This window comes from Scleropages formosus, chromosome 4 (genome assembly GCF_900964775.1).
Source record: "Scleropages formosus chromosome 4, fSclFor1.1, whole genome shotgun sequence".
NCBI lineage: Eukaryota > Metazoa > Chordata > Actinopteri > Osteoglossiformes > Osteoglossidae > Scleropages > Scleropages formosus.
In genome coordinates, this window is record NC_041809.1 from 27,826,206 (window position 1) to 27,853,640 (window position 27,435).

At 44.2% G+C, this 27,435-nt stretch overlaps 1 protein-coding gene across 2 annotated transcripts in view; it reads right to left on the reverse strand.

Moving 5' to 3' along the window:
- Positions 1-5,664: 5,664 nt before the first annotated feature.
- Positions 5,665-27,435, reverse strand: part of LOC108934191 (ephrin-B3-like) — a 29,330-nt gene continuing 7,559 nt past the window's right edge. Inside the window, exons 1-5 of one of the 2 annotated variants that reach the window (XM_029251309.1) lie at positions 23,990-24,027; positions 21,927-22,222; positions 9,596-9,688; positions 8,636-8,710; positions 5,665-7,999 (exon numbers count right to left, since the gene is read on the reverse strand). In XM_029251309.1, coding sequence (XP_029107142.1) covers positions 7,593-7,999; positions 8,636-8,710; positions 9,596-9,688; positions 21,927-22,222; positions 23,990-24,003 — 885 coding nt within the window. In that variant the 5' untranslated portion in view covers positions 24,004-24,027 and the 3' untranslated portion in view covers positions 5,665-7,592. Of the gene's footprint in view, positions 8,000-8,635; positions 8,711-9,595; positions 9,689-21,926; positions 22,223-23,989; positions 24,028-27,435 lie in introns of those variants that run through there. The other variant, XM_029251308.1, reaches the window with a different exon arrangement.

Consider the following 27,435-nt stretch of genomic DNA (forward strand, 5'->3'; position numbering starts at 1 on the left):
CACTAATAAATACCCTGCTTTATAAATGGATGCACAATCATAAGCAGCTTAGCAGTGTAAGTCACTTTGGAGAAAAGCATCAGCTAAACGATTGAAAAATAATTATAGGACCGAATCTGCTATTTCAGTTGTCGTGTTAGATTTCCATTGCGGAAAGATGTGTGGTCAGCGGACAGGACAAGGCAGGAAACTCAAAAAAGGTGAACTTGCTTTCGCTGTGGACTGCGTGCACGGGAGGGTTAAGGGGATGTAGCTGGGTGAGATGAAGGTGTGTGAAGTCAGAAGGATTTGCCGTGTGCTTCGTTTCTGCCCTGCCAAACCGAGGGAGGATAAAGCAGACACTGAGTTCTACTGGGTTCGTCGTTTTCCTGTGTGTTTCCAGTCCTCCTCCTCCCTCCATGCCACACCTGCCACCTACCTTAACCAATAACTCCGACTGAACTGATAACGGGGATGGGAATTCTGCTGCTGGGACTCACCTGTGTGCCACTGACTGCAGTCATCTGTGTTTGTATTTCCCGATGTGCCTTCGGTTCCATGCAGAACGTTCACGGAAGCAGAACTGAACAATAGGTGGAAAAGCTGTTGTAACAAATTGATAAGCGCATTAAATGAAAGTGGGTATATACTTCCATAAGCCATTTTTGTGGTTTTTCATTTTATGGGGAGCTTTTATTTGAGGGATGAATGCGGCATATATAAAGTCCCGATAATCAGTTGGGTGCTGTCTGTGCGTATCCCTTCCCTTCAATGAACAGCTAACCCTAACCCACTGTAGCACATTCATACAACCTGTGGTGACTTTGCAGTGCCTGAATAATGTACAAAATCGATTTGTAGTTTTTATGACCCCGCACTGTCTTGTAGTTCTTTTGTCAGTGCATCATTGTGTGTATCTTCTCCCTTCCTGCCCCTTCTTTGTTCCGTTTCCCTTTGCTATCCAGGACTCAACGCCCCTCGGAGCATTCCTGGGTGAGCGGGGAGCTCTGACATCTCAATCCGGTTCAGCCGAGGTAAGCTAATCACTCCTGATGGTTATAATTATCTGTAGGCCTAAGGCCATTGCCAATTGCTCCTCCACTAGTTAATTACAGGGATACATCGGCAAGGGCTTCTGTTGTTGGAGGAACCCTAGGCTGATAATGACTGATTACGATACGCTCACACGGTAACAGTTATCACTACACTAATACCACTGTGCAACTTCTGCTTTGCAGCGTCTGAGTTGCACAGTGGGACATAGCTCCATAGCACGGACGTTGCTCAGTCCGTGTGGAGTTTGCATGTTCTCACCGTGTTAAGATGGATTTCCCCTTGGTGCTCTGGTTTCCTCCCACAGTCCAAAGACATGTATCTCAGGTGAATTGGTGACTCTAGATTGCCTATAGGATTTGAATCCGTGAGTGTGTTTGCAATATTGCTTTTATGTGGATAGCTAGATACCTTTAAGAAGCTTGTTGTAGTGTACCTAGCGGTGTAAGTCACTTTGGACAAAAGGTGTCAGCTAAACACGAATTTACATTTATTCATTCAGCTGACACTTTTCTCCAAAGCAACTTAAATGTTAAGCTACTTACCCATTCATACAGCTGGGTAATTTTACTGGAATAATGTAAGGTCCTGCTCAAGGGTACAGCAGGTGAAGGTGGGATTCGAACCTGTGGATCCAAAGGTGGCAGCTGTAACCACTATGCTACCAGCTGCCAAAGTTAATACAATGGGGGTTTGAATGTGGCTCTATCTGTGTGGAATGTGCATGTTCTCCACTATGTCCCTGTGGGTTTCTACATTCCAAAGATGTGTTAAAGAAGGCAGTGACAAAAACACTTAACCTTCTCCTACTTTGAAAACCACGGCAGTAGTCGCAGAGATTTGACTTTGACTCAATGGCACTTACCCTCCCCTACAGCTTATCCATGAAAATCTACCGCACTGGTACATCTAGTCACACTTGCATTTTCAAATCTCAGCCCACCCTCTGACAGCAAAGCTCGGGGTTGTAGGCTGACACTGACAGAATGCTTGATGCCCAGGTGATGCACAATAGGATAGCACTCTGCCAAGACTACCTGTCATTCTGTTTCTGCCTTTTTCTCTCTCTCAAACCCACACAATCACAGGCACAATGCATAATCAGTACACCTTTGTCAGGGTTGGTGTAGCCCTAACTGCACAGATGATCTTGATGGGTCATCGCTGTGCCCAACCTTGAAGATTTCACAGCGGTACTGAAAAGGTGTAAGAATTTACATGACGTTGCTTGTTTGAACAGCAACGATAAACACAGTTGCATTTGTTACGAACTATAAATAGAAACGGGCATTACACTAATTGACTACTTCATGAATTGCGTGTCTGAATATCCATTTCGCCGACTGTTTTGTTTACTCCAAGTTGTAGATCTCTTTGGAGAACTGCACCTGCCAGATGAATAATGTAATGTAAATATACATGCACAACAAAGATGCTTGGCTATTCATCTCTCCTCTTGCATGAAACACAGATATATTGCAGTCCTAACCTACTTGACTGTGGCAGAAGCACTCTTTTTTTACCCTAGAAACTTATCACCTGCCAAGCCTTGGCAAATGAAAGCAATGGTTACCAGCTGTGGAATTTCTCAGCCTGACGAAGCAAATGAGATGAAGGGACCACACAGACAGCAGCGAAATAAGTGGCAGTTCGGAAAATTAGATGCTTTAGCCCAAAATCTCCTGTAATGCCACAACACAGCAGTCCTGGGACTGGAGGTTTAGTGGACCGTAAGGTTAATTCAGCATGAACATCCTTTATATAGGGTTGTATGATGTACAATCTGTCGGGGTCAATAAAATCAGAGACGGAGACTAAGCAGATCTTAACTGCAAGGTGGGAACTGGTGAACGTTGGCAAATGTTTTTTAACCTGAGCAATCAAATGTTGTTTCCGTCTGTTGGGCCTCAAATCTGTCAGAAAAAAAATGGGAAAAAAAAAAAAGAAAAACAGAATTGCGTGTCAATGATAGATACATTTTACTTATGCTAAGAATACACTCCTTGTTATTTGGACATCCAGCGGTAGCATTGTTGACATGACTGCCCTTTTCCCGGGGGGCTGGGGGTACGAAGTGCCAGTGGAGATGAACGTGACTGTCATGTGGCCTTTGTGGCACTGGAGCACATATCCTTAATGGGGATAGAAAGCGGGCTGCATGGGTCGACCCACCAGCCACCGAGCTCATTCATGTGAGCTTTTTAATTTGCTTTATTACCAAAATAATGGGATCACATTTGTATTGAAACTTTTTAAACTGCTGTTGCTTCATTGGTTCTCGCTTAGTGCCAGGTCTGTCACCATCTTCAAAACATTAATCGTTTCACACTTTTTCCCACTTTGCGCACCATCTGCATATGTCTGAAAATATATTTTGGGTCACCTGCTGTGTGTATGAGACAAGAGAAACTTTACGAACACCACTACTTGCTCACACAGCCCAGACAACGGCTCAGCCCTTCAGATGAACTGCAAGTGGTACCCTGGATATGGAGGGAAAAGTGAAAACCCTTTTTTGTAACATCTCGACAGCTGTGCACCTTCTTAAACATTTGTATGGTGACAGAAAAACAGAAGGAATTTACAAAGCAACACATTTATAAGCGGGAGAAATGGATCCTTTTATGAATACCCAGAGTTTCACCTCCTACAGGGAAGGTGTGATCTGAGCAGTTGTTTCGTGTATAACAGGCACATCTCATCCTCCATGAGTACTCCGAGCTGTCGATTAGCCAGTCAGCCTCTCCAGTTTGAGCACTGTGGTTATTTTCCACGCGCTTCCTCATCGCGTGGATCACGCTCTCCATATAACAGGTTTTACACCTGATGATCAAGGTGGCAAACAATAAGGTTTGCCTCTAACTGACAAATGTATACTTAAATAAATCTAGACAAAACAAATAGCACAGCCAGCCCATTTCTCTCACTCTCTCCCTCCCACACACACACACACACACACACACACCTGACTGTCTCATCTCTGTTTTTATTATCTGTTTGGCAGCTTTTGTTGTTCCGAGACTACTTGACCCTCCCCCTCAACTCCAACACCCCTCTCTTCACCTTTTGTACTTTCTCACCTACAAAAATCACTGCTGTCAAATTAGACAAATGGGGAAGGTGGGTATGTGTGGGCGAGGCAATAGGGGTTAATTCTTTCATATATAAGTCATTACCTGCCTTATGAAGAAGCAGGAAGGACAGCGGTAAGGGGGATTTTTGTGGTGAGAAACTAGTTTTCACTGGTCATAGGCCACACAAGTACTGACAGCACCTGCTACAAGACAACTCTGTCATTCCACTATACACGTAATCCTCCAGGAGAAAGAGGACAGGTGTTGATGAAAACTTTGCGACCAGCCATGCATGGTGGAGCTATTGTACAGCAGTTTCACGGTTATAATAGCTGACATGCATTACTCATGTGTTGAACCTCAACTGGGGGACTAGAAAATCAGTGCTTGCAGACAGCCCGAGGGGACAGAAGATCAGTATTTCGAGACAGCTTGTGAGGGCAGGGGATCAGTATTGGAAGCCAGCCCACGGGTGCAGTTGATCAGCGCTAGAAGACAGCCCAGGGGGGCAGAGAATCAGGGCTAGCAGACAGCTTGAAGGATCAGACTCACCATCATAGGTCCCTGGAGTTGGTGAAGATGCAGTTACAGTACCTAATTGTAAAAGATGACATCTCCTCGCGCACGTGGACAGTCATTCCTGTAAATTCCTCACTTTCATTCTCAAACTTCAAGAACATTTCCTAAGCCCCGGATATTTGTTGCTTTAGGTCAAGATCCATTTGCAAATATGTGAGAAGCATCAAATTGTAATATCATCATGCAACTAAAAAAGCTTATGCATCATAATAACTGTCATCAGCAGGCTGAATCCCATGGTGTAAAAGGTAGTTGTTGTCCCTACCTTAACAGACCACTGTTGGTTGGTACACCTGCCATGTGGCCAAGTCAGTGGTTTCTTTTCATGACCATCTTTAAAGAAAATGAACTGTCATTTTGATCCATTGTTACAACACTTAATGTGCTGCAGTTTGCCACAACAGACTGGCCAGCATCACCTCGGAGATGAAAAATTAGAGGAAATGGGAAGAATGGAAAAAAAGACTGGTTGTCTGCTGCCATACCAGTGAGTGGGGTGTGACAGTGTGAGGACAGGAGAAGAGCGAGATGGATAAGAAAAATGTATGGAGTCCTCAGGGCAGGAATAAGAGAGAGTGAGGTGTCTTACAGCTGACAGTTATGATGTCACCTGTTGCTTAGCAACCACAAACACTAATCTAGAGAGATGGTCAGTTGATAAAATGGATGAAAGAGAAGATGAGATTAGGAGGTAGGAGATAAGTGGCAGTGGTCTTTTATACATTTCCAAATAACAGCCTCTGAATGGGCCCAGGAGAAATAATGGGAGACCTTTGAGAGAAAGAAGAACATAATCAACAAACAACTAGTGTTCCAGATAGCGTCTCTCCACAAAGACTCCTCTGCAATAGCATACAGCAACCTGGCGAAAAAATAGATAGCTAAACACATTCATGTGGGCACACACAGGAATAAACCAATCTTAGACCAAAGGTGTTGTTTCAAACAAGTTTTTTGTAATTTTTTTTTTTTCCAGGAATGCACTAGCTTTTTTCTTTTTTAGGGTACGTTAGATAGAGAAAACAGGCAGTTACATGGGACATAAAAACATCTTAAGGTGTCTAACAGCATCTCAACTTCGCACCAGTGTGAAAAGGCAGTGTTTCATGACATTTGATTTGCCAGCTATTAGCACAATCACAGACAACACGTGTGGGTGAGAAAGATGGCAGGCTTTTCAATCCTTTCTTACTCAGTAGAGAACACAAGAGTGAAACAGTCAGAGTAAAATACGCCTAAATGTCGACTCTCCAAGACAGCGTCTTCCTCCGACATGTACAACTTAGGGAAAACGGCTATGAAGCAAACCATCCAAAGACTCTTCATCCGTTATTCTTCGTACTTGCTCTCATCTTGGTGTGTTTATGACTGCCCAAAAGACCCCCAGGCTTTCATCCCAACCCAATTGTGTCCCCGAAGCCTGGGCAACCCTGAAAGGTAATATATGGCTTCTTTAACAGGTTGAGTCATCTAGGGTCTAAAAAAAACACTCAGACACAGGAGTAACAGAGAACAGAACAAGGCATATGCAGCTCTGCTCTCTTCGGCCGTTCATCTCCAGATTCGTCCTCTTACGGGCCCATCTCGGAGGATAATGAGTGTGTGCTCAGTTGATGTGTTTTATAGCCATGTACAATTGTGTTTGGGTATGTGTGCCACATAATTGTATTACCTTCGCCCCAAAACCTACATCAGTTTGCATGTCCATGAGTTTCTTTATCCCAGGGTTGGTCCATCTGAAGAGGCTCTTCTGGACCTCGTTTGCATCCCTCTGTAGCACATGCTCTTAGCGGCATTTAACCTCTGTCCTCCCACCTGTCTTACGGCTCCCACTTCCTTCTTTCCTTCCTTTGCTGTTATGACCAGTACAGCTGTGCTTTGTGCACAAACCTTCCTGTCCAAAGAACCCTTAAGTCTATTTATTTTCAAACTGTCACGCACAATTTCTCTTCCCGTTCTTAACATCACCATTGATAAAGCATCATTTTTAGAACTACAGCATTGTACAAAGAACAAGTGAACATACACAAGGTGAAAAGGAGGAAAATTTATCAAAAACACACCAAGAAAAAAAATTAAATCATAATGCTCAGGGGCCTATGAACTGCAGCAGTAAACCTCAGCCGAGAAACACGGATGAAACACAAACATGTAATTAGTCTAACAGTAAAATTAACAATGAAAGCAAACACAATTAAGTGTTACTTGCGCTGGAGTTTTAAGAGTGAAATTTGTGCGGGCTGCGGTTAAAAATCTCCGTCTCACTTTGAAGGTTTGCTTGTCACTTTTTCTCATTGTTTTGGTTTTAAACTAACCGTTTCACACGTGGACACTCTTTAAACTGCACAGCCTTTTTGTGCAGCCGAGGTGATCAGTATTACAACGACGACTACTCACAGAAATACAGACAGCAGATTGGCTCAAGAGAACCAATGGATCACCAACACTCCCGCTGGCCTGACCCTAACACACCCCAGGCGCTCGCTCCCTTAAAGAAAGTCTTTGCCATACAAATATGGTGTTGAGCTGGTGTATATGTCAGAATTCCAGTACAGATCTGCAGTATATTCCCAGTACTAGTCTGGTTTTACCCAGTGGTTCTCTCGACCCGGTAACTGTTTAGAGCAGTCTGGAGCAAAGTCCTGGTATGGACCCACGGAAGGTCTTAGCAGAGTCTTGGTACCAATGTGAGCTCAGCGCTGTTTCAGACTTGGTTCCGGTCTTGGCCAGACAGCTGTTGGGACTCTTCAGTCAGAAATGAGAGGCCCAAACAGCCAACAGGTTGGCAGCTCAGCAAGCAGGCAGCTTTCGGTACTCAAACACCAAAGGACCAGACCCCAGGGAAGAGGGGCAGGGCACAGAGGGCTGGGAGAACATGTGGCACGAAGGGGTGAAGTCAGCATGTCCTCATACTTTGTAGTAAATATTGGCTGGGTTTTGAGGAGGCATCTCCTGCACTATGTAGACGGGATGACCGTAGTCACCGCTAACCTTCTCATAATGCGGGCAGAAGGCCGAGTCTGAAGGCCGCAGCGGGATGATGATGTCACTGGGCTCAGAGCCATTGTTGTTGCCAGCTCCTCCGCTGCTGCGCTTGGGACTTGTGAGAGAGGACAAGGACAGTGGTGGGTGGCGTGAATCGGATGGCTTGCTACGGTGGTGTCGGTAGCACACCACGCATACCACGGCTGACACCAGCAGCAGGAAAGCCGAGCCACCGGCCGCACCGGCAATCAGGGCCAAGTTGGAGGGGGGTAGGGGTCCATTCTCACCCTCGGCCAGCCCCCCGGGCAGGGTGCTATTCCTTGAAATTCCTGGAGAAAAAGCGCAAGGTCATTGACCTGAAAAGAACAATTACTTTCTGTTTGGCACCTGGTGCTTCGAGTAAATGATGGCACCTGTTTAATTGCCGGCTAGCCAACATTAATTATCGGTTTGCCGACCCTTTAACCCACCGCTACGTTTGATTTCCCAGTTTGGAAATTTATACAGTGTTATATGTTACGCGAGCGCTTCAGATGCTGCTCATTGCTCAAGGCTCGAAAGACTTAAACCTATAACCTCTTATCCACAACTTTATTTCCCTAGGTGCCACCCTATCTGCTGCTTCATAGTCATGTTGTGCCACACAGCTTCATCAGATGATATGGGGGCTTGAGCACTGCATAACAGTAGTCATATTCCTGTCCCTATCTGGGCATCCACAGGGAACCCCAGAGCGAGGGAAAGTGAAGGAGCAAGAACGATGTACAAGGGGTGCACTGAGATAAGTACACTAGAAGAGTTGAGACCCACCAAGGAAGAACATGAATAAGAGAAAAAGCACAGGAGAAAGGAGTGAGGAAGACAAAAGCTAGGCGGCCCGAAGCCTTGGATCATCTTACTGCACGCCCCTCTCGGTTACCCCATACGTTACCCCCAGAGAACACTCCCACCTCCCGACACCCTACCTGTTATACTGGGAGTCTTGCTGTTGGTTTGACCCGAGTCTGGTCTTGCAGATTTGGGTGGCAAACCGTAAGGATCTGTGAGAGGTCAGAAAGAGGAATACGCGGTCATAATAAGCTCGATTTTAGCCGCTCTTGTTTGATCTGGGAGCAATCTGCATCCGAGTCCCTGGGGAATTTCACCGCTCTGGTGGATGTCACACGTACAGAAGACGTGAGTAAACATAATCATCTGCCATACCAACACCCCATATCCTCTTAAATCCGTTCATACAAAACAATACATACTTGAAAATGCCACCAATTGTTACTTGAAAGGGAAAAATAAAATCTGACCCATAACTGACCGTGATGGCTTAAACTTCCATCTATCGGTGCAACAGTTAATCTACCACCACCCTGTGAACAGAGGGAGAAGGATGCTGCTACACAGGTGAGCATATCGCAGGATTCGAGTAGCACCTGCTGAACGTTATCTCACGGATGTGACGGAAAAATCCAGAGAGAATGCAAGACGGGTACAGTGACATCCTCACTGTAGCGTGTGACATCGCATCGAGCCGAAGCGTTTATCTGCGGAAAGCTGCCGTCTACACACTCCCGCTGACAAAGTGATCTCTCATCCGATAAGCTCTGCTACAGCAGCGGCAGACCTCAGATAAGAGCGCAACGCAACGGAGTTTACGTCTGCGCGTGTGAGAGAGACACAACGGTTGAGGAGGGGAAAACTCCCACTTTCTCACTTTTCCTGACAGTTCAGTCAGACTTTGGTGGTTGAGTTGACTGCAAATGGTTGTGCCTTGCCACGTAACTCGCGTGTTTGTGTGTGTGTGTGTGTGTGTGTGTGTGTGTGTGTGTGTGTGTGAGAGAGAGAGCCAGAGAGCCGAAAGAGAGAGAAAGACAGCATGTGTCGTTATTCATGATCAGAATAATAATGATAATGACGATGACAGAAAAACTCACTCTGTCCCACTTTGAGGACCACCTTCATCCCTCGAGTAACACACACCCCCCCTCTCATGCTCTCCAGGCCCTGCCGTGTCCCGTCAGAGGTGGCTAGGAGAGAAGAGAGAGAGGAATGAACACACGCCGCAGTCGACAGCCACCTTTGGGTCAATATAAATACACTCAACCCGACTGAACCACTGAGTTTAGTGCAAGATACACATACTGAACTCACAAAAGGGCTCCGTCGGCAGCATATTAATGTTACCAAAACGAATTATTGTTTATCGCTCTTACCGAATCGGCTTGTTACGGCGGGCCGTTGGTTTTTTTCATGATTTTCTCTGCGTTACAGATTTGAAAACGGCACCGCTTTTCAGTTTAGTGAGTCCCCTACCAGTTTATCTTTTTCATAGAAATCACCGGCTCATTTCAGCACTCAGAAGGGGAACGTTAAATGTAACATTAACATCTATCGCAGGAATGATATGGAAAGATCTGAAATGTTGCATTTATGTGTATTTGATAGCATATCTTAAACAAACAATGTTATGCACACTGTAAGTAATCATAAAGAAGAAGGGGGGGAAAAAAAACAATAAAACAAACCTCATTTGACATGCAGCATTACAGCAATACAAGAGCCCAGGGCAACTAGAACAAACAGCGGTGCGGTAGCCACATCCTCCTCAGAATTGTCGTGACACAGGGAAATTACAAATTACACATGGCTGCAAGCAGAGATAAACCTGAGTGGCTTTAATAAAATACATTCATAAACGGGATCTAGATGCACGTGGTGCACTGAAGGAATATTTAGGCTGTGAACATAAATTGTATTTGCAAAGCCAAAAGTTACAATAGGCTCCACAAGGTGATGTCTAGAGGATCGAGGTCACGTTCATTCATTTAGGTGACGCTTCTCTCCAAAGTGATTTATAATGTTAAATGACTAACAATTATTTACCCATTTACACAGCTGGGTAATTTTACCAGAGCAATTTAAGATAAGTACATTGCTCAAGGGTACTACACCTGGAGGTGGGATTGAACCTGCAGCCTTTGAATCCAAAAGCAGCAGCAGCTCTAACCACTAAACTAGCAGCTATCCTCTCCCCACCTAACAATTGTTCTGACTCCTGGAATATTTTACTTTTCTTTCAGGACGAGGAGCACAAAGAGTGTGAGAAGGTTGAAGCTCTCACTATACTGAAACAGCTGTGTTTTACCGCTGAGACTGGGGTACAACACACTGCCCAGCTGAAAGGCAGCAGTAACCAACGTGGGGTTCAAACCCATAACCTACAGATGAATACCGGAGTGCTAAAGACTCAGTGCCTCCGTGCAACTCCCAGTTGCTCCTCTTGAGACCGTATGAAACGAAAGGAGAAAACTATAGAGAAAAATGCCAATGCTTATCGTCTGTAATGAGCTGCTACTGACATGAATGAGACAAGAGCGTCAAACCTGCGACAAAAACAGAAACTAAGAGACAAAGAAATGTGGGCAAGACAGGAGCAGAGCTGAAATGGTCATGATGAACAGGGTGCAGTGGAAAGCACAGAATGAGGGTCTGCATGCGGACAGGACAGCGTGCTGTAACACACACACACACACACACACACATATATGAGCCTGGTGGGAGAGGATGTGATGGAAACATAATGCAAGGCAAAGAGGAGCAGGGAGCAAGTATGTGTGGGTGAAAGAATTACCCGGAAATATCAGGAAAGGCCCAGAAATTCCAGGTGTTGAGGAAAGATAACAATCCCCTTACTCAGTAAGTCCTGAAGCTCAGTTCGCAAACATCTACTAATACTTTACAGCCGCAGGACCTGAACACCAGCAATTCAATTAAAATAGGCAACCAAATTACGAGATGCCAAAAAGAAAGCGACAGATGAAGTGGGACACACAAACAGGAGCACAAAGCAAAGTGTTGTGAGACTCTAAAAAAACAACGCAACCCACTAGAATACCATGTGAGAGACAAAAAAAAAAAGGGTTTGGAAACTATTTTGATGAAGTCCAGACTGTGTGATTGCAGTCAGGCCAGAGACACAGACAGCGAAAACCTGGCTATTCGAAGAAGAAAGACTCCCAGTGTTCCAGCCACAATAAACTGAAACAGAGCTGCAATTTCTTACAACATGGATTAAAAAAAAAATCAGCGACCCATACATGACCCATACCATCAAAATCTTATGTAGCCAAGAAAAGCTTTAAAACAGGCAGCAAAAAATGTTTCAGACTAAAATTGCCAGAGGGTACCTGACTGCCAGTATTAAGAAAAACAATGTTTGTTGCTCTTTCAGTTGCTCTATTATTATTATAGTCTGCTAAAAGGCAATATTCTGTGTTAATAGTACACATGCAATTCTTATTCCTAATAATTTTTTTTTCCTGAATTTGAATTTGAAAAGTGAATTATTTCTTCCCATTCATTCACCCGACCGACTCTTATCCAGAAGGATGTTTTTTGTTGAAAGTTCACAGAATCTGTGCTTTTTATTCCTTCCTCCTAAATAATCCAGGGGGGGGGGATCAATGCAGACTGAAGGAAAGGAAGGTGCTCTCGCTGCCAGTAAGAGGGGGCTTTCACACATACTCACACCCAGGTGATCATCCCCGAGCTGCACCTGGGGTCCAGCGCTCATGGAGCGTATCGGCCGAAATACCGTACGGGTACCATATGCTGTGTCCCCGCGCACTCCATCCTAGATCAGACGCGGCACATGTGGTGAGCAGCCCAAGTCCGATTTGCAGACTGTTTCAACAGGTCATGTGACCACTACAGGCTCTCGCTCCGACACCACGGGCTCTGCATGAGAACGGTGTGCGGTGAAGCGTTAGTGGGAGGCTGGAAGGAGCACGCAGGTCACTCCCACAAGGTAGCTCACATCTGTTCTTCTGTTCCCCCTGCCGGCCGAAGCAGGTACAGCCACAGCACAGCGCGGCACCTTCACCTTCAGCGCACGCTCATCTCCGTCTTAGATGTCAGTCTCCGGCTCTATTCGTACACTGCTGAAAAGAACCTGGACATTTCTCAAGCAGCTGAACCACCACAAGGGAGATATTTTCAAACATGGGTTTATTCCGAAATGTGCGGCTGTTTGTCCAAGACCAATCATAAGGAGAACGCAAAAGAAATCGGCTAAAAAGACACATGGACAGCGGTGGGGAATCAAACCTGCGGAAGCAGGTAGCATTGATGCCGCCTTGCACTTGAAGGGCCGAGGTCCGGATCCTGCTTTCGGCCGTAAGACCCTTGAGCGAGGTACTTACCCTGAACTGAACCAGTAAAAATGACCCAGTTATACAATAGAGTAAATCACTGTAAGTAGCTTAACACTGAAAGTTGCTTTGGAGAAGAGCATTAGCTAAATAAATAAATGCATTTTCAAGTAGTCTGTCCACTTTCTTTCTCTAGTTCTCATCTTTGCCTGTCTTCTCAATCCATCTCTCTCTTTGTCTTATAGTTTTTCCTCAGGCTCCCCATTCCCAAGTAGAAGGAAAAAAGAGAAAACGGCTCCCTTCTGTTCTTCCACAGAGCTACGTGCTGTGGTCCCTCCCCTTAGCCAATTCCTCATACCTAGCCGATGTGATTCTTCTTGATGGCTAAAATGTGATATTTTGCTACTAGGTACTATAGACACACCAGTAGCAACATTTAGTGTCTGTAACCCAGCAAACAAAGAGAGATTCTGTAATAGCACAATATCAAATCACAGCACATCATGAGTCTCATTTATAAAATGTATGTAAGGCAGGTGTATGCATGGTGGATTTGACCCCAATCTGGACATGCTTTAGGGTTAGGATTGTTTTGTGATAAGGTTAACAAGTTAAGTAGACTCTTTTAATGAATCAGCAGTTCTTGGGTTGCTGCAACAGAAGCCATGATTTCAAAAGACACATTTTTTTTTTAAACAATCTAGAAATAAACAGATTTCTCACTTAAAAAACCTAAAATATTGGCTACAGTTTAGATTTGATTAACTGAATCAACACACGAAAACGAGAAACATCTTTAGAGGTACTTGAGAGCACTGTTGAACTAAAAATATTTATATAAAATGTTAAACCATTTAAACAGACATAACTGTGCCATGGTGTAAATAATTCACATACTAAGGACCACAGTAACAAATGCCTTAGGAAAAGCTTGGCAGTGCTTTGACCATGTTTTATGCTTTGAGCACATTTTTTAAGACTTTGCTTTTTGACATTTTTTCCCATGATGATTAATACAAGATCAAATCAATTTCTTCTGAAGGAGGATTTCTTTATTTAAGAAAACTGAAGACGGTGTCCGTTCGTATGAAAAACTACAGGAAATCCTTGACTTACGAGAATAAAAAGGTCATCGGAAAAGAACGAAGTCACAAACTCCTTATACTGTATTATATAAACCAAAAAGTTAACAGTTAACATCTCTCGCTACATTTAAGTTGAGTCTTAAAACTCGCTTCTTCTGGACTCACTTCTCCCCTGTTCTCTTAAGTGCATGTTGATGTGTAATTGTTTATGCTCAATAATCTTTTCATTATAACTTCTGAATAATGGATAAACCTTTATGCAGCTACTGTGCTTGTGAGATGTACATTGGTCCATGTGGTGGAATGTAACAAATTAACTGTGCTAAGAGTCGTGCGTCTGCATCTAAATCTCTCTTTCTGTTGATGTAAAGCACTCAATATATTTTTCTGTATGTTGCTTGGGAGAAAATAGCCTGCTAAATGAATAAATGTAAATGTAAAGATGCATGAATGCTAAAATAGGGTGTTACATTTTCCCTGTGTGTTTTACATATTATTCACTTTAAAATAATATATAAGAGGGGCATGTGGTGGTGCAGTGGGTTGGACCAGGTCCTGCTCTCCGGTGGGTCTGGGGTTCGAGTCCTGCTTGGGGTGCCTTGCGATGGACTGGCGTCCCGTCCTGGGTGCGTCCCCTCCCCCTCCAGCCTTTTACCCTGTATTGCTGGGTTAGGCTCTGGTTCACTGCGACCCCATTTGGGACAAGCAGTTTCAGACAATGTGTGTATGAGTAGTGTACTACAATTGTTTTTTGTGTTGCACATTTTCATTTATTTCTCTGAATCGGTTTTCTCTTGTTTTTGTCTTCTCTGCACCACCAGAACGCTCATGTTTTCACTTGCTAGCCTTTGTTAAAAAAAATAAAAAGAAAAAGAAGAAACGCCACTTGAACGCAATCGCAAACAAAATGCTCCGTAAATAAAACAACATTTTTTTTTTTTTTTTGTAAATAAAATGGAACCGCCGAGAGACACGCTGCCTGAGTCGGTAAGAAACACGGTGCCTTGTGGCGGCGCGGCCAGACGTTGCTATTGTACAGCAGATGGAGCGGTCGTCGCTAGGAGTTACAACCAAATGTCAGGACTCAAAAACAATATAGTAAGGAAGATGGCACAGCTGTAAGCTGTAGTAAGTCCGGCTTGTCATAAGTCACACGTGTCGTGAGTCGAGCACTACCGGTATTTTTCAACAATTAACGCCAGGCGGAACGATGCCAGCTTTGATCAGTCCCCAGCTCCACTTCACATGTCTCCTGGAGCCCGCGAGGACTTACATCAGTCAGGGCTGAAGGGCTCCTATTAACAGCACAGACACCTGTTTGCTCCAAGCCTTTGGCATTAAAACAAAGGCTACCCAGAACGAAACACACACACACATTTTCGGAACCGCTTGTCCCATACGGGGTCGCGGGGAACCGGAGCCAACCCGGTAACACAGGGTGTAAGGACGGAGGGGGAGGGGACACACCCAGGATGGGACGCCAGTCCATCACAAGGCACCCCAAGTGGGACTCGAACCCCAGACCCACCGGAGAGCAGGATCCTGGTCCAACCCACTGCGCCACTGCGCCACCGCGCCCCCCCAGAATGAAACATGTTATTTAAAACTAAAGAGAAAAGTCAGGAGCGAAAGACAGTCTTTCTGGAGAATCAGTGAGTCCGCGTGTGATGGGAGAGCCTGGGTGAGAGCGTTTCAGCAGAGGGATTTACAGAGAGGGACGGAGACAGGGTTTCGGGAGAGATGAGGAAAAAAGGAGGGAAACATCGTTCTGAGAGATGAGGAGAGAGGGAGCGACACAAGTGGCAAGGAGAGGAAGGTGGAGAGAGGGACAGGCAGTGTTCAGGGATGAAAAGTGAGGGAGGGTGGGCAACTGAGTCTAAATTCGGAAACACCAGAGTGTAAAATGACTGGAGACAGCAGGAGGGGGAAGAGGCTAAGTCAAGGGAGGCTACGTGATGCCACGAGAGACACAAATCTCCAGCTGAAACGAGAGGGGATTTCACGTCTCAGGCATGTTATACTCCCGCACCAAACTCCTTAAAGATGTAGGAGAGGCAAATGTGCGAAGTGCAGGAAAGAGGTGAAGTGGCTTACTATAGTATCGCACACTGTCTATTTCAGATGTCACAACCACAGATGACGTTGGCGTCCGGTGGCTGCAGAGCATGTGGTGGCAGCCTGCGTCACACTGGCCAACCCTGGGTCAAATCTGGCCGATACCTTTCTTCCTGGAAGACAAGTCAGCATATTGCCTATACCTGTATTTCTACACGTTACTGCTGGGCATTGTGACACAATGAGTTCTATAAGTCTTGACACCTGAACACTTGAAACGCAACCAGGGCGGTCGTTTGGTTCTGCAGTTTTACAGGCAATAAATAACTGTGTGTGCATCCTCACTGTATTAATTTCCGCGGTTGTTTTGCCACTTTCGATTGCAAGAAAAGGCAACAGTGTGAAACCGCTTCCATAAGCGGTCACCATAAGTTCGCTCACAGGCATTTAAAAAAGCACGCGTACCTCTCTGTACACGTCTACGTCATTGCGCACCTTTGAATAACTGCCTACCTGCCCAGGACAGTTTCTACCTCTCTCTTAATGCATATTTTTTGTGCTTCCTCTGTGATACGGACATGTAGGCAAGGCATAAATAAATGATATGTATGACAGCTGTCTGCTGGATTTCAAAGTATGGCAAACTCACTGGCTGCTTGACGCATTTAAAGTGCTGTCAAAAACATCTTGGCATTTTTCATGAGACTGATTATATCAACCACCCAGAGTTAATGCAATAATATGAACAGATCGCTTGATTGCAGCTGCAGAATTCATTACGTTCCCATATCCAATGAAATCAAACCATCAGTGAACACCTCCCTGTGCCGCTGTGGACCGACCTTCCTCGCTTCATGTCTGCCCGTGCCAGTGCGTTTCTGCAAATGTCACCTGACATCCACAGGACTTGCCGCTTGCTAGCCGACACTCAGCTAAGAGAGTTCAAACACCACATTTTTTTGGCAAGGCTACATTTTCATCTCATGCTTTTCTTCTTCACAGGCTCACAATGCCTTCCACTACTGTACCACACAAGACTACAGAGAAGATTACAGGTGTTGCTACTGAAGGGAATTGCTAATGTGCCACTATTAGCCAGCTGCGCCTACACTGAGGGGTACGCTCATGGCTGGGGAATCTTGGCATTGCATTTATTCATTTTCCAGTACTTTCCCGCAAAGCGACTCGCAATGTTAAGCTACTTACAATTCAGCACCCATTTACACAGCTGGGTAATTTTACTGGTGCAATTTAGGGTAAGCAGTTTCCTCAAGGCTACTACAGCTAGAGGTGGAATTTGAACCTACAACCTTTGGATCAAGGAAGCAACGTTAACCACTATGATACCAGGTGCTAGCAATTCTTAGAGTTTAAAATAACATTTACAGTTTAAAAGGGAAACGTCTGCTGTGACGACTTTTGACTAGACGAAGTGTACGCGTGGCAAAAAAAAAAATGCTACAAGTAATTTTGTCCATGTACATTTTTGCTTTTGTGGTGTTCCTGGTGACATACATGAAATTGAATTGTTCGCTGGATAAATGGGGTCAGCCAACTAGTCTCTTTGCATCACAATTTCAGCAAATCCACGCACCTGTCAATGAAACAGCAGTATTACAAGCACCTGGCTCTAAAGCTGGAGAAGTGGTATTTGTGGAGGCGTTAAAATCATGCAGTGTAAATTGCTGCATAAATTGCTGTGCTGGGGTCACATCCCTGACACAGCTACTTTAAATTCTCTAAAGCTACAAGCATTTTACGTATTGTCGACTGGCCTGTCAAATGGGGATCTGACAACAGAATGCAGTCTGGACAATCAGATTCAGCACTGCAACTGATGAAGATACGAATTCCTCTGAGGGATGAATACATTTGTAGCATCTTGAGTATTTAAACAAGTACACCAGTATTTTAGAGATGCGATACAAATTGAAAACATGCTCGCATAACCCCACCCCCACAGATGAATCCTGCCTCCCTGCTGTAACCCCACTTCCAACCAGCAAATAACAGAAAAGGAGCCATCATGGAGAGGCAGCCAGTCAAAGTAACTCATTTTGACATTTGTGTCTGAACACTGCCCCAGGGAGGGGAGAGAGGAGAAGGAAGGAGGGGGGAAGACAAGGAGAGGGAGATGAGAACGGGAGAGAGAGAGAGAGAGAGAGAGAGAGAGAGAGAGACCAAGGGGGCAGAATGTGCATGTCTATGTAAGCAGGAAGCTTACAGGCTTTTCATTGTACCTCTGCATTGCTAGATACATTGTGGACATAATTTCTGTTTTTTTTTTTTTTCTCTGAAACACAGAAACTAGAAAGATGAGTTTAGTGCCTTCGGTGTAGCTACGCAACATTATTTCAAAATCATCACTGCTTTGTTAACCTACATTGTATCACGTCCCTTTCTTATGCAAAGTCTGCTCTGCTAAGAGGTTGAGCATACAAACGCTGCAAGTTACCTTCGACAAAGCTGTCGGCCGAATAATGGTTAACAATAACAAATTAGCTTTGTAATGAGTACAACAGCTTCTGTTCTTGTGGGATCAGAACAAACAACATTGTGGCTCAACATGGTTTGAACACTCAAGGTCATTTACAGAAAAAAGTATGGGAACTCTTACATTGAGCAAGTAATGGACCCTTCTTTACTGACAATAATCTCAATCAAACCCTTCTGTAGCTTCTGACCAGACTTGCAGAGCAGTTAGGAGGTATTTTGGCAAATTCCTCTATAAAGAAACTCTTTCAGTTATTTATTGTGGTATGTCTTGCTTAAATGGCCTGCTCCAGATCACACCACAGCATTTCAATCAGAATGAGGTCAGGACTTTCACTTGACCATTCTAAACATGGATTTTCCTCTGCTTGAGTCACTCTGTTGTTGATATGCTCCTGTGTTTTGGATCCTTGTCAGGTGTGTGACCCAGCTTCTTTTGAGTTTTAGATCACAGACAGACACCCTGACACTCTGCTGTACAATTTGGTCCCTCAACGATTGCAAGTCACCCTAGCCCAGAGGCAGCAAAGAAGCCCCATGGCATTATTCTCCCTCCACCATGCTTCAAAATCAAGATGAGGTTTTGATGTTGGAATGCAGTGTTTTTTCCTCCAAATAGATATATGCTATGTATATTTACCAAAAAAGTTCTTTTGTTTCTTCTTACATTTATTCATTTGGCAGATGCTTTTCTCCAAAGCTATACATTCAATTGGTTTTCAGCAAACTTAAAATTAAAGCAATATTTTTTTCAGATAGCAGCGGTTTCCTTTGAGGTCACAGGCCATGAGCACCACTCTGTTTTTTCGATGAAGATATAGAAATGCAAAATGCTGCGTTAGCTAAATAAGACAGTCTTTATTTTGAATTAGATGAAAATGGAATCACATTTTAGGAGCCATTCATGCAAAAAAATCCTGGTAATTCTAGATAGTTCAAAAACTTTTTCTCACAATTTTATTTCACTCCATGTACGCTCACGTGCTGCACTTGTGTGTTCCGGGTGTCACGCGTCCTAATATTTCTAATCACACCGCGTTACATGCACAGCTACAAGGGGCACACTTGTCAATGCAGATGAAGGCTCTCACACAGGTCGCTCAGGTCACTGAGTTCAAGCAGCACGGGTGTGTGGCTGAGCTAGGAAGGCAGGCAACTAATACAGTGTTAAGCCCCCCTTGTCCAATTAGTTTTAGACTTACTGTATGACCTTTAGTGAGGGAGCTTAGAGACATGCACATACACACACACAATTACGCATGCTGACAAACCATACACACGAACAGCAGTAAAGTTCAGATTGCTGACCCAGATTGCAAAGCAACCTGTCACTTCCTCTTATCCACACAGCTCACTCCCCACAGCAACCAGAGTGCTGCCAGTAGCTGGCCCTGCTGTCCGCATCCCTCTCCCTCCATCTCTCTCACTAACCGTTTTGTTCCCCGTCCTTGTTCTTTGCTTCTCTATTCATACGAGCAGCTCAGACAAACACACACACACACACACACACACACACACACATGCACGCACGAATGCATGCATGCACACACAAACACACACCGACAAAAAAAGGAACACAAATCACTCCGGATTAATACACAGATACGTTAAACTAAAGCGGATAAAGTCCGGAGCGCATTGTCTACCCAACTGTAACAAAAGCATTGCTAGTCTGCACAGTCCCACAAAGTGCCTCTGTGTCTGAATAAGTACAGGGTACTGTGGGAAAGCTGCTCCATTCTCCAGCCACCCACCCCAACTGACCCCAAGCACTGCTCCTTCAGCACGAAGGCTTAATGCCATATAATATGGCTAAATTTTTAAGTCCTTGTTTGATTTCTTATTTATTTAGTTTAACATTATTGTTAATACAGTTGAATATTTACCGAAGAAAATTTTAATGAAAAGGGACAAACTGACATGCACATTCAATTACATGTACTACTTGTTCGTCTTGCTACAAACCTTCAATTCCGTTTGGTTACACGCAAGCTCCTGTACGGCTTTTGGAGAACATAAGCTTGACACCCATAACAAGAGTCTTCCTCTGTCAATATAAACCACAAACACACACACACACACATGCACCTCACACAGACCCCAGAGACTGTCTCCCTCCCACTGTCATTTCAACTTAACCTTGATAAATAAAATATCAGCTGCTCCTGAATTATTGAAACCTTCTGGATTCCTCTAAATAGCAAACATGAAACGCAGCGTGATAAAGACAACCCCACCTCACTCTCATCCACACACACACACACACACACACACACACACACACAGAAAATTATTTGCCATCACAAATAGACAATTATGGGCATACACATGACTCATGACCCACTGCGCAGTCATATGAATTATTCACCATAGATGTTTGCTCGCTTTGATTAAAAAACAATTTTTTGATACTTGAACATTTTCTCTTATTAATGTCTTTTTTGGGCAGGACTAGATAAACCCTCCTGAGGGAAATAACTGGCAGAGCATCTCTCAAAGCCATCACAGTTCACAAGCATGACCAAAGGAAATTGTGCCATTGCTGTAAGTGTACAGAAGTTCAGCGTTAGGATGCAACAACAGGAAAAGATGAACGTGTACTATGTAGTAACTTAGTGTCTGATGTTGTAAGTTTCAGTGACTGTAGAGCAGTGGTTTGAAAATATATCAAATACTGAAGGGGCCAGAATAATATCAGCAATATAACTAATAATGCAGAATGTTTTGCCACATATTTGGGATTTTTAAAAAATAATTTTTAAATGATATTTATTGATCACATTCCTCTGATAGACTTCCTAATTTGAAACGAGCCATTTCCAAATTATTTTTGATGTTTGGTATGATGTTTCTCTGTGAGTCAACATTTTCTTTGATAACAAAAGCAAAGACCTCCAGGTCTGGACATGAACTTGGAGGAAGAGCAGAGATGTGGACTGAGGTCTGATTCCCTGCCAAATGTTGATCAGGTGGAAAATCTGCCAGATTTCACAATTACTTGTTCTGGATCATTAAAAATCCTTCATGCCTTTATGTTAGACCCAACACAGAGAACATTGTTTGAATGAAGAATCTGATATTTTTTACCTTTAATCAAGAAAATTAGGATTCTTTTAATTAAGTGCGACAAATTTCATGCTTTTCTCAGCACACCTGTGGCTGAGCTCAAAATCCTGTTGCCAACCCAGGGTATAGAAAACTACTCTCCAGGACCTATATTGTAGATCAAACCACTTTACATTTCAAATGGTTAGTCCTCATCAAATAAACAATGCAACATCTGGGCTCACCTTTACCATCACCTTCACACAACCATTCAATTTTTCAATACCCAATGAAAGCAAGAGCAATGCAATGTAAAGAAAGCAATGAAATACACAGTACAGCAAGCTTTCTGGGAGTCCAGTTCAGAGTGAGAATATGAAACGCACCAGCATTGATACTCTTGCGTATGTCAGACAGCACACGGAACACACACTTACCAATGATGTAGTAGTCATGCATGGTTTTGAACTCATGTCCCCACAGGTTGGGTGAGAACTCCTGGAACTTGATGGTGAAGCGCATGTCGCTGGTGGGTTTATCGCACGTAAGTAGCAGATTGGGTGTGCCTGTCACCTCACACCTGTCCGCCTGCTCTCGCGATGACACTAGGTAAAGCTTGTAGTACTCATATTCAGCGGGAGCTTGGGGGCTGGGATGATCCGAACCTGGGCAGATGAGGTCCAGCCTGTCACCAATCTGGGGGTAGAGAATGTAGCCTCTGCTGTCCCCGAACCTGGAGAGAATCGAATCGTTAGTACACGGAAACCCATGAGTTGATATTCATCCTGGGCTTAACCTCTTTGGAAACCAGAAGTGTGGCAGTGGTCTGAAAATCTGCTATTTAAATTGACATGTGTTCATTTAGCAGATGCTTTTCTCCAACGTGACCTACATCTCAGCACAAAAAGTGCATTACACCAACAGAGGGAGAGATTTGGATGTAGACACGTGATTACTGAGCACAGTCAATTAGTCACTTTCGACCGTATAAACCAGCATACATCACGGATAGCTGTATAGAGTTTTTTTTATTATTAAGAAGATACATGTACGTGTTTATAAAGCAATTAAGAGATCACAGGAGAAGTGAGTCCAAAAGAGTTAAGTTTTGAGACCCTTCTTGAATGTTCATGAAGATTCAGCAGTTCTGAGTGAGACGGGGAGGTCATTCCACCACATTGGAGCCAGAACCAAAAACCTCTGTGCTTTTGATTTTGGACCACTCAGAGGTGGAGGAGTGTAGCAGATGGTTGGGGTGTAGTGAGCAACGTTCTCATTCTAACACAGCTAGAAAAGACTGGGCTGGTTTTTACCCAGTTATATTCTTCTAGCTTTCAAGAAAACTAAACATGATTTACCTTGTGTAAATTCTTTTTGCAGACAGAGCCTCCATGCATGCAATAAAATGCGTGCATGCAGACACACGCAAGCACACGTATACACATGCACGCCTACATACTGCACGTACAGACACGCAACTTATCAAAGCTCGCCGAACGGAAGATGACCACTGCATATAGTTCCATTTCTTCAAAACTACACAAGACCAACAAATGAGAGAGAAAATCTGACCGGAGTAAATCTCTCTGCCAGAAGGAACAAGACACAGCAGTCGCGTAGCATCACACACGCACAGGCGAATATAGACAGACGCGGACAAGCTCTTTCCGAATGGCAGCTCTCAGAAAGCTCCTTTTGTTGAATGTCAGTCTCCTGTGACTGAAGGAAACTTCCAACATTCCTGAGGCTTCCACCTAAAAGGCGGGCGGCAAGATGGGGGTGGGTGCATAGCCGGTGAGTTTGTGACGGAGAGACACAGGGGTTTATGCAAAGAACAGAAGTAGCGGTCCAAAAGACAGGAGGTCCCAAAGCAGGAGCAAATGAGAAGAATTAAAGATAAATTAGACAGTTGCTTGTAAAGGAATGAGCTTTAGTGACCACAAACTCCAACACGCGTTCATACCTGAGAAAAAGAAAGAGAGATTAGCAGACAAAACCGGCAGTTTCTCTTCCAGCACAAGCACGGAGAGATGAACTGACCCAAGAGAAGGTGCACCTTGTGGATGAGGGCGAAACCAACAAGGGGTTTGTTTAAGCACAAGCTCATGGTCGTTCCCACTCTTTTTGTGAACTCTAGCAAAATGTGACTCCCTTCAGAGAAGAATGAGCATCACGGTGAAAAAAAAAAAAAACAGTTTAAACAAGCAACTAATTACACAAAGGGAGCACACACATTGCACAGACACACATACGCTTTTACGATTTTGTTTCCAGCAGGCTGGATTACTGTAATACTTTATTGTCGGGTTGTCCATACCAGACTGTATCCAGGCTACAGTTGGTACAAAATGCTGCTGCGAGAATTGTCACTAGAACTAGGAAGTTTGACCATATAACACCGGTACTTAAATCGTTGCATTGGCTCCCGGTCGCATATAGAGTTGATTATAAAATCCTACTTCTGACCTATAAGGCAATACATGGCATTGCTCCGACTTACCTTTGTGAGATCATTCATTTTTATATCCCAGGACGATATCTCCGTTCATTAGATGCAGGTTGCCTGAAAGTACCTGTGATCAATAAGACCTCAGTAGGAGGTTGCGCCTTTACTTACAGAGCACCTAAACTGTGGAATAGTCTACCAGTTACTGTCAGAAATGCCCCGTCTGTCTCAGTCTTCAAATCCAGACTAAAGACTTACATGCTCACTCAGGCATTCCACCTTGTAATGTAATTCCACCGGCCTTCGTTGTTTTTCATCACCTTTATAAAAATGCATATTAAATTTACTTAAGTAACAAATTACTAACTCTGTTCTATCTTCTCGTTGAGCACAACCTCGCTACATAAGACCTGAGGAGGCCGGCCAGGGGTGACGGACGAATCCCGTGCTGACAGAGGATGATGTCCATCTGCCGTGACGATCGAGACGTTCCATGCCGAGCTGGGGATCCAAGATGCCATTTACCAACATCATCATTATTACTTGTTACACGCTGGCTCACAAATTGTTACTTTCTAGAATGCCCAGGAGGGGTGGGCAACCACTGGCCCATGGACCCCTGGAGGTTTTTTTTCTCCCTAAACCTTCAGTTGGGAGTTTTTGTTCCTTTCCCCGGTGGCCAGTAGGTATACTTATAGCTCTATAATAAGTTCTTCATTATGGTAGCCATTAGTTGACTGATTAGTTGACTTTGTTCGTATCAATTTTTCTTGCTTTATGCCTGTGTTAAAACGCTCTGTGTCACTGCGTGAGAAGAGCGCTCTATAAAAATAAAAATAAATAAATAAAGTACACACAAGAAGAGATCCAGCTGAGATGGTTTCCGCTGCTAGGCCCAACCCTACGAGAGCCGCCCAGCGCAGAACGCCGTAGGTCCAGGAACTAACACGTGGAAGCCTGTTCTATTAGGTTATATCAGTCATTGGGGTAATCACTCACTTCAGTTTAAGGAGTTTCTTAGTGAATCTTAAGAAAAGGATAAAATGAAGAGGCCCTGTTCAATAGACACAGGGATGCTACTTCTTCAAATCACAGCTGAAGATTATACAGGTAAATTATCCTCTAGTAAATTCACTCAATTTAAAGTTTATGTGTTTAGCATCCAGTGAATTGGAGAACCTAAAGCTCTAGTTAATCATCTGGGTATGCCTCTATGAATAGCCGTATGAGTACTCTGTAATGGTCTGGTCTCTGCCCTAGGCTTCCGAATTAGGCTCTGGAGCACCATGACCCTGAACTGGACAAGCAGTTACTGAAAGGCAATGGATGAATGGATGGATTGATAAACCCAGTGCACAAGCCAGGTCTGTCAGTACATTGTATTCTATATTCCCCTCTCCGCTGACATGCAACATCACCACGGCGCTATGGAGCCTCATGACTTTAAATTACTGGAAGCCCTTTATTTGTGTTATAAAACGCATAAACAACTCAAAAGGCAAAGCAAGAATGATCAAAACACTAAACAAATGTTGTGAACAACCTAAATACCACCTGAGGGAGAAGAAACTACCCACGGGCACACACACGAGACTCAACACAAATCGCTGTCGTAATTAAAAATGAAAAGGTCCAAAAATAGGATTTGTTTGGGCAAAAAAAAAACAGTTCACTAGACAGAGCAGAAAAAAAACTATTCTGCATACCCTCTTATGCTCCTCCTAATCCAGTGTACTTTATACCTCTCGTGCGCACCCCCTTCCTCCCTAGAACAAATACTTTTGTATTCTTTCAATTTGTAAAACAAGTACACTGCTGGCTTGTATTGCAAGTACTGAAGTAACATGTTTTCAAAGTTTTGGTTTATTTATTTATTTTTAAGGGGGTGCGGTGGCGCAGTGGGTTGGACCGGGTCCTGCTCTCCAATGGATCTGGGGTTCGAGTCCCGCTCGGGGTGCCTTGCGATGGACTGGCGTCCCGTCCTGGGTGTGTCCCCTCCCCCTCTGGCCTTATGCCCTGCGTTGCCGGGTAGGCTCTGTTCCCTGCGACCCCGTATGGGACAAGCGGTTCAGAAAGTATGTATTTTTATTACATTTTCTCTACTTTTATGATTTCTAAAATTTATGTTTCTTAGGGAGCGAATGGGTCCTATGTTTACCCGCCAAGCTCATAAATGGTGGTAAAACACAGCCAGACAGAATAGGAGTGTAGAACTACCTTATTTTAGTGTTTACACATCATATCTAGTGTTGGTGATCAGTAACAAGACGACAAACCCTGATCAAGTTCAGGGAATGAACTGGCCAAGAATCAAAATTACATAGTATGTTGGAGGCAACATATTATACAGACAAGGTCTACAACCACTTGTCCCTAGTGGGGTCGGGGAAACCGGAGCATAACCCAGCAACAGAGGGCACAAGGCTGGAGGGGACACACCAAGGACAGGACGCCAGTCCACTGCAAGGCACCCCAAGCAGGACCCACCACAGAGCAGGCCCCGGCAAAACCCGCTGCGCCACTGTGCCCCCTGCACAACATATTTTAATTTCTTCATTTTCAGGCTAGATTTAGTTTTAATATTGCTCAAGGTTAATATTGGTGTAAAAATGAAGAATTCATATGGCCATGATTCATGGCCATGTTAGTCTTTCGGTTTGGTTCAGAAACAGTAAAATAGGATATAGGGTCCACAGGCTAGTTGGCTCTGTTCTACCCTTCTTCACTTTGGCAACTATTGACTCAAAAAATGATCCCACAAATGCAGCTGTACAATTAATTGGCCCCATTTCCATGTGCCCTCTCTAAAACATACTCTACTGTTCTACTGTTTAATAGCAATGGTATTCCATCATTGCTACAGGCGTGTCGGCCGTTGCCAGGCTACACATCATTGATTTGAATCTGAATCTAATTGGTATCATCTTTTGGGATTGTGTTGGCTTGCAAACACACTCTCACTTTTGTTCTCATGTAAGCTTCATCAAATCAGCGAAACACCTCAATCCAACATCTATCCCAGCCGTTCTCTGAAACAAACAGCAAATTTAGAAAAACATCACCAGCAGAGTCTGCCATGTCCTACAGACACTGGATTTTATGTTCGCCACCATCTCTGGTAAACTGTTCCGGTTGGAGCTAAAATAGCTCCAGTCACTGGCTACGCTCATGAATATTCACAAGTGCAGGCCTCTGGTGATGGGTTTTCTTTTAGAGTGATTGGCAGCTACAACAATAGTAAGTGATTAGAATCAGAGCCAAACATGAAATGGTCCCCGCGCTAATGAATATTTGGAAGGCGCTGGTAGCACAGGAGCCCGTTGGGTTTAATGACGCAGGAACAGGCACCTCACTGCTGCATGCAACCAGTAGCATCTCCTGCTCACAATGACAGTCTGATAGAGGGTTTGGGCCAAGACCTCATCTCCCCCCTCTCCAGTAAACAGCCAGAGTGGCCCAAACACTGCTCCACTACCCCCGAATGGACGATTCCCTGAGAG